This window comes from Oxyura jamaicensis, chromosome 1 (genome assembly GCF_011077185.1).
Source record: "Oxyura jamaicensis isolate SHBP4307 breed ruddy duck chromosome 1, BPBGC_Ojam_1.0, whole genome shotgun sequence".
NCBI classification, from domain to species: domain Eukaryota; kingdom Metazoa; phylum Chordata; class Aves; order Anseriformes; family Anatidae; genus Oxyura; species Oxyura jamaicensis.
In genome coordinates this window covers 37,108,328-37,122,828 of record NC_048893.1, presented here as the reverse complement: position 1 = coordinate 37,122,828, position 14,501 = coordinate 37,108,328, and the positions used below count along the sequence as shown (strand labels likewise).

General features: G+C 39.0%; 1 protein-coding gene across 3 annotated transcripts; it reads right to left on the bottom strand.

Annotated features, from left to right (window-relative positions):
• Positions 1-31: 31 nt before the first annotated feature.
• Positions 32-14,301, bottom strand: MDM2 (MDM2 proto-oncogene). Of its 3 annotated transcripts, none has more exons than XM_035333878.1 (9): positions 14,161-14,301; positions 13,689-13,822; positions 12,829-12,878; positions 11,561-11,628; positions 11,326-11,419; positions 8,614-8,771; positions 8,159-8,314; positions 6,982-7,059; positions 32-5,460 (listed from the first exon to the last, which is right to left on the bottom strand). In XM_035333878.1, exons 1-9 carry the CDS (start codon positions 14,167-14,169, stop codon positions 4,891-4,893), a joined length of 1,317 nt encoding a protein of 438 aa, XP_035189769.1. In that variant the 5' UTR covers positions 14,170-14,301; the 3' UTR covers positions 32-4,890. The 3 variants fall into 3 exon arrangements, with proteins under 3 accessions (XP_035189769.1, XP_035189760.1, XP_035189779.1); XM_035333869.1 differs by having other exon boundaries at positions 8,614-8,774; positions 14,161-14,294; XM_035333888.1 differs by lacking the exon at positions 13,689-13,822 and having other exon boundaries at positions 8,614-8,774; positions 14,161-14,298.
• Between the last annotated feature and the right edge of the window lie 200 nt (positions 14,302-14,501).

Genomic DNA, 14,501 nt, shown 5'->3' with positions numbered 1-14,501 from the left:
AAAATCATAGACATGAAAAAAAGGCACGAAGCAGCATATAAACACATCTTTATTTAAAGCTCTTTAGACATCATAGTTAATTTTCTCAGAAAAACTGAAAACCAAAACACGAATGCAATACGCATGAAACTCTTCTCACAAAGGGAACTATGCGCTGTGCGATTGGTGGCCAGCTGCATGCGAAGGGCTGCTGGACGCAGCAGGACCTGCGACGGTTAGCTACAAGGTTCACACAAGTCACCAAAAGCGTGTTCAGCAACCTACGCCTGGTGGCAAAATTGCATAGTTATTTAACTCTACTATTAAACCCTCTATTTAATAACAATTCCAACTCTGCAAAGTCAGACTCTGCTTGTGGAAAAGCAATTTGTTATTTCAGGTATTATGTACTCTTCACACTGACTGCCATCAATTTAGCAAAAAAACAAACAGGAAAACCTGCCCCTCGAAAGTCAGGCTGTTAACTTAAAGCAACATCTACTAAAAGGGGACAGAACACCTTCTGAAGTATAACCCACAACTTTTACATGTACAGTAGGTATGAGAGCGAGGCATTCAAATTTCATTGTGGCTGTGGTAAATAAAAGCATGTACACATTAGATGAAAGCAACAATTTTTCCTTTTCAGTAAGTTCAGTCTATTGCTTTTAAAAAAAATACCATAAGCCCACGTTTGGGGGTTGGTTGATTTTTTTTTTTCATTTTTTGCTTGCTCAAACTTTAAACTAAGTAACCCAAAAAGCAGATACACCACTCTCTCTCCTGTAAGAGCATTCTGAAAATTATTCTTGCTGATGCTTTTTGCAAGAATGAGGAATTGTTTTTCCCCCTTGTTTTAGGGGAAAAAACATGCCCAAAGTCTTCCATGTGTTTTCATACCCATACAGAAATTTCACACAGTGACATTTAAACCAAATAACAGAAAATGGAACATGGTGATATAATTGTACCAGGCTGCTAGAAATAAATAGAACACCCCAACAATTAAATTTTGTAGTGCATTTGCCTGTTTCTAAATCAAACTCCTAGCTGAAGGGGCAGCCAAAGCTTCTTGTGCAACACAGCACGGCTCGGACTTCCTCCAGGCTGCGAGGCAGCATCGCTAACACAACACGCGGTGGGTGCACAACACCAACAGTCCTTGCAGAGTGGATGAGTGATACAATCAGCAACCCAGCTACCTGCTTCACTCCGACAAGGTTTTTAACAGATAAAGGCAACAGGCTTGTAATGTAATAAATTTGAAGTGAACTTTCAGCGTTAAAGGTTCTTAATTGTTTTAACATTCAACAGTCCTGGCATTTTTGGGACGTGTTAGATGCTGAAACAAAGCCGTTTTGGCACCTGTCTTGGGTACTTCACTTTGCACTTGGCCTTCTTGGGTGAAGTCGTATTTTATCCAAAAGTGGTTTTCTTGTACAAATGCGAGTCCTTGCAGTGTTTGCACCTGAACACTGTCGACCTGAAGTGCATGAAGAAATAGACTATGACAATTACAGACATTGTACACTTACAAATTTTCCAAGTATCCGGCCATTCCTTCAGCCTCTTCATCAAAGGAGAGAGAAATTACCACTCAGTGCAGAGTTTGACTGGGAAGCCTCTCACGGTGTCGCACCTTCCCTACAGTGACCCCCAGCGTTACCACCACAACGGAGCAGTATTTGGAGATGGAAAAGCATTCCAACAGAAAGCACCGCCAATGGATTTTCACCATGCTAATGTAGCATCAGCTTCCACCTCTAATACGTGCTGTACAGTTTCAACACAGAAATTGTATTAAGGGAAGGAGAAAAGAAGACATAAGCCTTCCTATGTTGCTCTTAGTCCGAATCTAGCTGTGCCGACCTTTGTTTTTAATGCTACATTTTCTTAGTCTCCTTGTAACTGCGATTCACTAAGCACGCACGCTGGTTCATCTGCACGTGTACCAGAGGGCTAATTCAATAAATTAAAGCTCCAAACACTAACTACAAGCACAAGAATATTTACAAACTGCAATAAATTAACACGCATACAATATTAAATACACCTCACCACATAAGAATAAATGTCAACTTTTGCACCGCCACCCAAGGACAGGCAATTGTATCTGTGCCAAAAGAACAGGGCAACAAGCAAAGGCTGGTCACCATTATCCCCTTTCTTGGGTGTCACAGCGTGTATTCAGGGCGGCTGCATGGAGACGAGCCCCCAGATTTCAGCATTTTGGACAAAACGCCTGTTCTCAGCCTGGGTCTTGGTCCACAGCACAAGGCAAAAGTCACAAACATCCCCCAGATTCGCATGCCCCCGCCAGCTTCCCATAGAGGAGATGAGACCGATGCCGATGCTCGGCACTGCATTCCCTTGTCTGTAAGGCATGCTTCTACACAAAAAACAAAACTCAGGAACAAACAAACTTACGAGCTGTTAAAAATAACATTAGGCCAGAAAACATAATTTTTAAAAAATTGCTCTGACACAGTAGCTTGGCCAAGGAATCAGGCACCGAAAGTACCAGTTTCCTTGGTACTCCATGGAGTAGAGGGCATTTCCAGGGCTATCTTCCACTACAGAAGACATGCTGAGGATGTAAAACTTTTTAGCATAAAAGGAAAAAAAATGCTGTGCTGAACGCTTTTGTTTTACGTTACGCCAAAGCAGAAAGCTTTAGTGGGATTGGTTCTGAAGGAAAATTCTAAAGCTGAGCACTTGCAAGCAGCAAGATCACTGCTGTGACCATGCATGCATCTTTGAGGGCTGAAGTATTTTAACATATGGAGAGCACTTAAGGGGGTTGGAAGACCAGGACGGCAATTTGTCCCAGCAGGAACTGGGCTGAGAACAGCTGCTCCCCATGACTGCAGTTACACAGCCATTACAGTGACTGTAGAGAAGGTATCAAACAAACAAAAAAGCCTCAGACATAAGAGACAATGCAAGGGATGAAGATTTTAAGCACACTCCCAACTTGAACACTGCTTCCCCTGAATGTACGAGTTTATAACTCTGTTAACTGCACATTGCAGACCCATCTGACCACCACTCAGTTCTGACCGGCAGCTGCAATGGGATAGCCTCTGCAAGCTGTACTGTACTTCAATTTACCAAACAAAAAACACAAGAAATAAATAGAAATAAATGTCAATTAAAGCAGGTAACCATGTATTAGAAGCACTGGTAGCTGAAAAAATTCACTATCTGCTCAAACACTCCTCCACCTCAGGCTGAAGGACTGCCAAAACCCAGCTGAAAGGTTCCTGCTGACCAAAGCCTGTAACAGCTTCAACAGCTTCCAACCAACAGCTGCCACTTCACAGCCTTCAAGAACAAGACCTCTGCGCGTGCACAATTCTTCCTTTGAATAAACAGAGGATGTCTTACGGTTTTTGTTTAGTTACAATGAACTGAAAAAAAAAAAAAACCTCAGAGATACCAGTATCTTTTAGCAGTAGCTTTCAAATATTAGCTCAACTAGGTGAACAAACAACAAGCTGCTGGGAACACGCAAGTCCTCTTGTAATGGAGCTCTCCGAAGAAATAAATCCAACTCACCGCTATAGAAACTCTCCATCCAAAGAACAGCTCAGATGAGTAAGCTAGCTACATCTTTAGAACTTTACCATACAAAAATATTTGCATTACCCCCTCTGAATGCATCACAGAACTAAGTTACTCAACTTCTTAATAAAGGAACTGGTAAATTTCACAAAGTTTTTGGTGAAGTACAGTGAGGAGACGAGCTAAAAGCAGTAAGGACAAATCCAACTCAGACAAACATTGATTCGAGCAAACACCTTGCAAGAGATTTTCAAAATGCTTATGGTACAGATAAAAACAGCACAAGTCAGAAAGATTGCTGAACTTAAAAACAAACTAACAAAAACCAAACAGTGTGAAACAGAACTACAGAGCTCGTTTGTTTCTGCAGATGGAGGTGGATTTTTTATAGATTTTTTTTCCACTATTTTTATTCAAGTGAACAGAGTGATCAAGCTGTGTGCCATGCTACTGAAGTCAAAAACAAGTGCAGAGAAAATTCAAACATTGCCCGGTATCACCTATTTGCCTGGCTTTTAACGTAAGCTCTCCTTCATTTACCTTGCCCACTCACATCTCTCACACTCTGCTAACATAACCAGCATAGCACAGACTGCCAAACCACAGAGTACTTCAGAAGTCTGTTTCTCAGTATACTTAAGAGGTAACTGTAAGACTAGCTGGTCAATGACTTTTTCTCAGGACACATTCATAAAGCCCTCAAGTTCACAATGCAGGTTTTAAACAAGACACAGTACCCTTTTCTGTTTGCAAAATTATGAATGCTATTTTCTATCACAACTTCCCCCGTCTCCAGGTACGTATCCAAAAGATCTCCTTCTTGGAGAATCTCATCTTATGGGAATGCAGGAGACAAGGCTCTATTCTGTTATTTTATTAACTTATTCTGAGGGTTCTGATTTTGCCTGGTGTCTTCACTAGACAATGGATACTGGAATGTAGAGAATCCCCTTTCAAGAGGAGGAACTGACTTTAAATGAACTCTTCAAAATGTACTTCCTCTGTTAATCTCTGAACTTGGGTTCTTAATGTGTGATCAATCCAGTAATACAAACCTTGCTACCTTTTATGTACAGTAAAACTTTTGGGAAGGCAAATAGTATCCAGTACGAATTGGTTACTTCTACTGAGAGGGACTTAAAATATTCAAGTGGACTAATGAGCATTAGGCTAAACTTAACAATCAATTCCAGTGCATTTATTTCAATAATGACTTTTCTTACCAAAGGCAATGACACACAAAATATTAATCTGCCAATAAGTATATAAAAATAATTTCTTACTCTCTTAATTGTGGTACCAGTTTATATATAATGTTCCTTCTGCTGCTTTTCACTCAACACGGTTCTAACCAAAATAAGTTAGTACGATCATCTGGATAGGTTGTCTGCACACCGGACACGGTTTGTTCCTCTTCTTCAGCTTCCTTGCACAGGTGAAACACGACATGAGATGTCCCGTTTTGCCATGTACTATGCAACCATTTTTAGGTCTGCTTTGGCATATGACGCAGGGCTCTATGCTGCTAACAGGCAGACTGGACTCCACGCTTTCCTCTTTGCCTTGCATCTCTCTCTTCTCGGGTTCCTTGTAGTCCTCCTGACTGCTGCAATACATGCTGCTAGACGTAGATGGCTGAGAATAATCCTCACTTTCCTGGGACTCGGATATTTGTACTGCTTTATCTTCATTCTCCTCCACAGGTGGTTCTTTATCTTCAGTCATTTTCACTTTCTTACAGTCAGGTACATCAAAACCTTCTTCAGATTCTAGGTGGAAAGAACTTTCTAGTTTGCTCTTCGCCAATTTCTCACTCTTTTCATCGGGAAGCCAGTCCTCTCGAAGGGCCCAGCATCTGTGGCAATGTCGTGGAAGTGGAGGATTCATTTCGCTGCATTCTGGACACTTCCAATAATCCTTGAGTAAATTAAAGGTTGAAACAGCTTAAGCTACTTGGAATTCTTATAACTGAAGTATATAGAGATTTTAAAGAATTTATTACTGCCAAATACCAGTGATCTTGAACTATCAACATGTTTATAGTTTAAGACTTCCACTGCGTGTCTGACCATTTTACTGCCCTGCATTAAAACAGACTCATTTTTATAAGACTCTCTGATTTTCTTCCTTCTTGCAGTAGACTTGTAAAATGAAAATAGAGGTGGAATAATAATGGTTTATTAGTTTTAGACAAAATTTAAGAAACTAGACTATTAGAGTCTTCAGAGAACTTCACAGAGAGCTTCCTTCTGATAAAATGGACACTGTTCCCATAAGTTTCCACAACAAGCTTCTGGACTAGAAACTGGCCAAGACTGATGGGACATTTAACCTGGGGAAAGCGAAACTGCTGGTCTGCAAACGGCCGGGTGAGGGCACTCTGACACAGCAGAATGGAAATTACACAGCACGGAAAACACTTAAAGCCATTTAGGAAGAGTTGCATCATTGTGTCAGAGCTTACTCCGTACACTATTCTAAAAACAAGGACCATCTCATCAAGAATACACTTCATTTTTAAGGAGAAGCACCCTCCTTAGAAATAATGCTTGTGGCAGGGGTGGGGTGGCAGAACAAACCAGAACACTACTTATTTGGAACATCTGAAACACTTGTTGGTTCAAGTTCCGAATAGCATCAGAGACATCAGAAGTTTGTGACTAACTTTAATTCCTAAAAATAAAGTACAGACATATTTTTCCGTCCATAAGCAGCACTATGTTTTCAGATGGTGGCTAGCCCCATGTTTCACACGTATAGTCAAGTCCCTCAAGTCCTACAGACCACCAAGGGACAAACATTTCAGATGGTTTTGTAGAACAGCTGTTCAAGCTTCTACGATGAAAAGCAACTATAAATCTTTTATTAAAAATCGAAACTAAAAAAAAGTATAAATCTTTAACTACACATTTAAAGATTTTAAACTATAGATCTTTTATTAAAACCACTGACTTTAAATTTTAACATGTCATTTTTTCATGTCTTTATCTATTGCTCCAAAACCCTGACTTTCTTCTTCTCTATGCTCCAGATTTGTTTATTCAGGCTGGACAATAAAACCAGATATTATGAACTACTTACTACTTACTGATTTTTTTCGTCTTTTTTTTTGGTTCTCATTTTTTTCCCAATTTGTGTAAAAAGGCAAATTTAGGCATCAAATAATTTCTTCCCACTAAGTCAGTGAAACTGTAAATTAGTACTATTTTTAATGGCTCAGGAAACTCACTTAAAACATTTTTTAAAATACCCATATTCATTATTGGTCACATGTTCAGCAATTAAACTACTGGCTTGGAATCCTCAAGCATGTGAAAAATAAAAGGCAACTTTGTTTTTTTTTTTAAATCACAGGTAATGATTGAATTCTTCTATATGCCTTGTTCTACCATCAGTTCACCCAGCTTATGATGCTTTGCCCGTTAATGTTTTACTCACGGCTAGAGAAATCTCTGGATCTTCATTGAATGAATCAGCATCACTATCTTCATCCTGATAAATGGTCAGCTGATATACCTAATTTAAATTCAAAATTAAAGAAGAATTGATGTAACTGGTTTTGGTATTCAATTAAAAATCTGTTTTCTGATAGATCACTTTTAATTAATTAAATAAAAAATATTGCTCTGTTTATGTTAAAAAGCTAGAAGCTAGCAAGCAACTCCACGAAACCTGGTGGTTAGCTGACGGGGTGGCGTGGGGCATCTGTTCACACTTGGAACATGTGGTTTGGAAAAAAAAAAAAAAAAGATTAGACAGATAGAAGGAACTGCCTTCTAGAGTAGAGGGATTCCTTCCCTTCTACTCACCAGGGGTGGGGCCACACCTGGAATACTGTGTCCAGTTCTGGGCTCCTCTGCTGCTGGGGGCAGAGGCACACCTCAATCTTTTCTTCCTCCAACCACTATCTTGTCTCTCTGCAGCACTCTAACCCTCTGTAAATCAGTACACAATCCCAGTCCTCCCCTGTCATGAATTACAATCATGTATAACCCTGTCTGATTCTGCCTTTGGTACCTACCTGATCTTGTCAGGAGGTAATTTAGCTCTTAAGTAGCAGAAAACTAACACCAAAAAAAAAAAAATCTGCTTCCCTCCTGACATTCCAGATAGCTTGGTCTCCCCAAACTGATGGCAGTAACTATTTTAAAACTGTCTTTTTGCCTCCTAATGAAAATTTCTAAAATTGTATTTCAGCCTATCTCTACAAAGCATGGATAGTAACAGAAGCAAATGACTCTGAAGTCCCACTCTGCAAAGAGTTATTGAAGTTTTCCATTGTCAATGAAAACTGTTGTCAAAAGCTCAACACGTGTCCAAGTAACGCTTCTGTAATTAATTATGTAAGAATAGACTCAGGCACACAGAATGCCATCAACAGCTAGTGAGCAAAGCCTGTGTGAGAGCTTATGGAACGCCTCGGCACTGTTCTGCTTTCTGGACTGATGGGTATGTAGTGGTGACCCAAATGCACATAACTTGCTTTAATCAATGACTGGTTGCAATTTGTTATGTAGCACTCCTGAAGAATTACTGCTGCTTCTTGTTGGAATTTCAACGTAATTTTCATTAATTTTCCTTACCCTGTCGCCCGTGGTCAAAGAAAAAAATGTACCTCATCATCTTCATCTGTGAGCTCCTGTCCTTCTTCATTATGGCTATAGTCTTCTGAATAAATAGATTCAACTTCAAACTCCACACTGAACTGGTCTGAAACAGAACTATGGTCAAACCAATCGGAGTTTTCGCTTAGTGAACTGGCATCGAGATCCTGAATAAAAAAGAAAGGAAACAGATGGTCAGCCTCACTAGTCCATACCCATAACCATTACTGTTAAGACAACGTCTCCTTAAAAATATATCTCCTTAAGATAGTGTTAAGGAGGTAGAGATCTCCTACAACTATATTAAAAAAAAAAAAAAAAAAAAAATCAAACGATCCAGTTTAATTAGTTATGGAAGAAATAAGAACAGCCACTGTTAGATGGAACAGCACTTATGAGACAAACTGATTATAGCTTGGTAAACTTAAAAATCTATGCCCCCCCAAAAAAATACATTTTGACTTACAGGAATGGAAAGAGAATCTGTTGAATCACTGCTATTGCTTCTTTCCCGGCACAGCCCACTGACAACACACCATGAGAGACTTTCATCAAATGTCAACGAAATGCTGTCTGACTTGTGTCGTTTTCTTCTGTCAGCATGAGGATCATCTGGAGAATTTTCTTCTGGGCATATTCAAGAATTTTTATTACTCCAAAAATATCTATGCAACGTGCAGTTTTGAATGTTCTTAACAGCAGCTTAAAATGCAATATACTTATGTAGCAATCAAAGAAAAATAAAGTTATCTAGAATTGTTTTATACAAAAAGGCACCAAAAACAAATTAAAGACGACAGTAACACTGAGAAACATGAAGTGTGAAACATTCCTGAAAACAGCACTTCAGAGACTGCCTTTCCCCACTTCTCCCACCTGTACAGCTTGTCAATGGCAGTCTCCACATGCAGGAAATAAAGTAACTGCAAATTTTGAAGTATTTTTTACCCCAATTCACACACGACCCATGAAATCCCTACTACCTTTAAGGAATACAGTTAAGATTTTAATTGTAGGAGCTCCCCCTGCAGTCATGTGACAGAAAGACACTTTCAGGGGGCTTGCTAGCCCATCCCAGAATTTGGACAGAGATGAGCAACTTGCTCCCGGGTCAAAGGACCTCGAGCTAGGCAAGGCATGTTCAGGTTCAAGTTTCAGATACCTCAGCAAATCCATCAATTAATAGCTGCACTATATGCAATTGTATTTACTCATTGGAATTTTTTGAACAAAACATTACGTGAATGACTTTGACAACACATGAGCAAGAAAATCTTCAAGGCTAACAAACAGTGTAAAAACTGAACCATGAAAACATTGCTTTAAGCTGTGCTTATTATTTAGGCTTAGTTTGAAGGCCAAAAAGCAATGCTTTTTAAATGTGTTTTAAATGCTTTGATACAACGATCTAGAGCAGCATAAGCGGTAGGGGGACAGCATTTTAGGGGTAGGTAAGTCAAAATTCAGCTCCACTGCCTTTTGGACTGTTCAATATCAAACAATTTTCTTAAAAAGGCATTGCAAAGTCAGTATGTACGCGCAGTGGAGTGAAAGTTCCCCAAGAGGACTGACAACGTGGCTCAACAGACCTCAGTACGGGCCTGCTGCCCCCTACAGGCGCCCTCTGCGTACACCCTTCACGGCCCGGCTTTGCCCTGGCCTTGCAAAACACACCGACAATCCACCAGTCTCCACGCCTTGAATCTTTCATCGTAAAAGAAAAGAGAACAAAACACTTGTACATACTTTGAGACTTCTCTTACTTTCCCTTGGTGCTTCTTGGCTCAGCCCCTCTCTTTTTCCGCCCTGAGAGCCCCACCACATTTGGTGCCCCCAAGGCCCAAGGGTTGCTCCTGTCCATCGTTGTCCTCATTTAGTTGCCATGGCTCCATGCTGTACTGATACTGTACCACCACAAGGTTTCTATACACTATATAAGCGGCTCCAACAGGAGCCGCTACCAGCATAATTTAACAAGAATAGTGGCTTAAAAGGAAGATTTCCTATAAATTAGAAAAAAAGTGTATATAAAAACACTATATTAAAAGAACTTTTAAGGCTGTAACAAACTAATAAATGGATGCAAAGACACGAGTTAATAATCAAACCTACAATAAGTAAGCACAACACAGGACCTTACGTGCTCTGGGTCATGCCTAAATATTACAGGTTATGATGCTTAACTGCAGCTTTCCATCCCTTCACCAGTTTTTGTTACAACATTAAATGTTCTTTTAATTTAGTGCAAACTGCTCAGCAAAACAGCACAGTTTTCGGACTGGCTAATAAAAACAATGGCCTATGATGAACACAGAAAAAAAATATACCACGTAAAAATGCTGAGGAACTTTAAAATGTTCCCAAGCAACTGAAAAAAATAAAGAAAAGAAAAAGTATCTATGCAATGACAGAAGGTTATCGCTGCCCCGGTAAGTACAGGTGTCAAGTCACACGGTAATAGAAGTGAGCGAAGAAACAAACTACCATAAGGAATCTGAAATAGTGTTCAAGTTGCACTGCATAGAGAACGCATCCATCGAGCAACTTAATGTTATACAGGTTTATGCTGACCAACTGGCTTTTTGCCAATTCTCAGAAGAAACACTCCATGCTTCGAAAACGTATTTGCCAGTGATTATTAAATAATCACAACAAAGAGGAACTGGAGACAAATACAATGCTTAAGTGGCCAGACTTTTTTTTACAAAGTGCTTAAAGAACACCCAAATCATCCGCTGTTACTATCGGACCTTTCAAGTCTGTATCACCAACTGAAATCCATTAAAAACTTCTTTCACAGCGCAGACAAGATGTGAAATGTTGCAGCTATCTACAGAGGGACTTGAAATGCATTTGACTAGATCAGTACAAATACAAGCGTTCTCATCATGAAGTCAGCACCATGGATTACGTCCTGCTAACGTGAACAAGTTGAACAGATCCCTGGAACAAATTATTCTGTCATCTTACTAACAGTTCCAGAAATCCAAACTGTAACATGACACTGGAGCAATGCAAGCAATCCCGTACTTCTTCCAGATTGCACATTTTGTTTTAGATATACAGAGGAACACAGCTCGTGTTTGTTAGCATCTTTCAAAGTCAGTGAGGTAACAGAATGTACTTTTTCCTAAGTGTCCATGACATTGCGAGCTCTGCATCGTAGATCTGCACGTACCAGATTCGCTGTGTGTTCTCCTCCTAGATGATGCTGTTGGTCGGGAAGTCACGTTTGATGAAGTCTGCTTCTCTTCTAACTCTTGCATGGACTCCTGATTAATTTCAGAAGTAATGAAAAAGCCCAAATATGAATTTGGTAAAAGGCTACAATTACTCTAACTGCATCCAAGCCATTGACACTACAGAAATGAAACAGAATTTACATCTCAGAACTTAAAAAAATGAAATATTACCTTTAAAACATTTTCTTTCTCAAGCTGAAATCTGGCATCAACCTCAGGTGTGTCAGCAAGTGTACAGTCTGAAAACAAACAAACAAAGAAAACACACTTCAAGCTCAAAAACATTATAGCAAAAATAGCAGAAGTCAACTGCACACAGCATTTACAAAGTTTGAACAGAACTTACAAACCAGACAGTCCGTGACAAATAAAAACGACCGCTCCCTTGCTTTCTAAGTTTGTGTAGCACTTCTGCTGTAACATTATGAAAGTGTGCAAATGGGGAGGAGAAATGAATCTCAATAGCCAAGTATCTCTGAATTCCATTATAAATGACTCCAACTGAAAGCTGTGCAGTAGCCATGATTGTGCAGATATGAAATAATACACATGGAAGCATTTTTACACGTCTATAGAGTATATTTTACTAATTACCATTTCATGGAAACATTAAATTCAAAAGACATTCAACAGGAAGAAAAAATGAGTGTTGTTAATTATATCTCCTGACTAACGGATGGATGCTGAATTAATCCATTATCTTCCAACGAAAAAAATAGGTAAGTTTAAGTTTCCTAGCATAACAGTAAGTGCTAATGAAGACAGCCCTTCAAAAGATGCATACCTTCAGAAAGAATCAAGACCAAAGGGTATCTCAGTATGGATTCAGGACCTAACTTACAAAACAGCAACCATTATTTAACTTCTGGTTCGCCCCTTACATCAGTCACAGACTACAGCTATATTGAGCATTTATACTGCAGCAAGGTTACCACTTCTTACAAACCATGTAGACCTCCTAAAGAGGGCTCAGCACTGCCAGTGTATCTGAGTGTGACCAGTTCTAAATATAAGTCAGATTCAGTTTTGCAAATAAAACCAGGACACTAACAGAAAGAAGAGGAAGCATTTTAACTTATTTCACTGTTGGCACAAGTTCAAGAAGCTCCTTTTTGGTATTAAAGCCTTCAACAACATAAGAAGTTTTATCTGTCAGAAATACAAGCAAATTTTCAATTGAGTCTTGTTTGTGTTCAGTTTTGATTATGCTTGTTCCAGTTCAAATCCCACAAAATTACCAAAATGCTGTTCAGAATCAATTTTGTTTCCAGAAGAAACACAGTGTTGTGCTTTAATTCACCATTATTTGCAATCACTCCAGACACTAATGTGTAAAGTCAAACAGCTAATTATTGAGACAGATGTTATCTGGTCACTACATGCAAGATGCATTAACATCAGTTGTATTTTCCCTGCTCCCATTTCCCAAACTGGCTTACCTTGTTGATTGATTGCTACCAGGTTTCTGCAAATCATCGAATATACCCTCCTTAGATGGGGATAAAGAAAAAGAGATGTTGCAAGTCAGGTTGCAGAATTCAAACGTATGTTGCACAATTAGCTGGAGAGCTGTTTGTGTTAGCATGAACTTTTTATTGTGATAACTGGAGATTGCCCAAAAAAGCGAGCCAGTTTCTATGATAAATGTGAAAAACAGTTATTCTGACTTGCTGAGGTTTTTTTTTCAGCATTGTTGTTTTGCTCTTCAAAACAAGCAAATCCTTCAAAACAAGCAAATCCCCTCTCCCTTTCTGAAGAAAGGGAAGAGATTTTATCCAAGTCAAAAGAGCATTATTTTTTAAAAATTCACTCAAGAGCCAGAAAACTCTGGGAGAAGAGTCATAATCCTTTTGACAATGAGCTCCTAACAGATCAACATCTATTTCTAACTCTAACAATGATTCAAAATTTCTCTTTCTGGAACTTCTGACAATCTGTACAGTCTTGCAAAGCAACCAAGCTTACAGCACACCTGTGATTTATGTTAAGATTCAGAAGACTGTACATACAGACTCTGCAGCAAGACAATTTATTCAAAAGCAATGTTGAAAGCTTTGTGCTGGAGTGAGGTATGATTTCTGAACAGAAGCACATATTGTGATATGTGCTGTAAAACTGTAGTATATATACTACAGTTTTCCACTCTTTTTCCACAGAAAAAGACTAGATCAGGTGAGAAGTAATCATAAGAAAGAGCTTACCATCTTTCAAGATATAAGGAATCAATAAAAGGCCATACAAATTATGTTCTCTGTTATTTATATCACAATCAGACTCCCAGAAAAGAATTCAATTTTACCTGTGTTCTTTTACTGAAAAGCTTGTTACTCCAAATAAATCCCCAAGGAGATCATTTGCACAGTGCACAATGTGTTGCTCTTTTTCATCATATAATTGTTTAGACATAATATATTGTCCAAGATAGAATATTACCTGTAAAAGAAATCACATACACAGACATTAGCACACACACAGATTTTGCTGTTCAAATACAAGAGAAAAAAATAAATTAAGATCTATTCCTCTCACACTAATTGATTAAAACTCCCTTTGAGCTGCAATTTTTGTTATTCCCCCAGTATTCTAAGGACAGATAAAAGCCTTTCTTTATATAGTGAAAAACTTGCTGAACACTACCTAACGAGTTAGTAGAACTCAAAAAATATCCTGACTCATCATACTTTGTGAATCTCACTACCTCCCATTCACCCAGAACAGAAGAATCTCCCTGTATTTACTGTCAACTACCTTTACTGAATAAAAGTTCTTACCTCCTTCATAGTAAAAGTGTCCTTTTCCGCACCAGCTAACTTCAACAGCTTCAACAATAATGGCTTTGGTTTCACCTGTGTGGGGATGAAGACAGAAAAGCAGTCTGCAGCAACTGTTCACCAAACAAGGCATTATTTATACAGATTAGTTTCCTCCTTCTGTGTTAACCTCATATAAAAAAAGACACAACTAAGTGATAATCTATCCACTCTCAAGTTTTTTGGCTTTGAAAGTTAAACTTAAGACCTTTATGACTGTCAGGTCCAGAGTGCAAGAGACAAAGCAGAACTCTGGCTCCCGTGACAGTTTATGGGGCTATCTATGGCTTCACACTGACCAA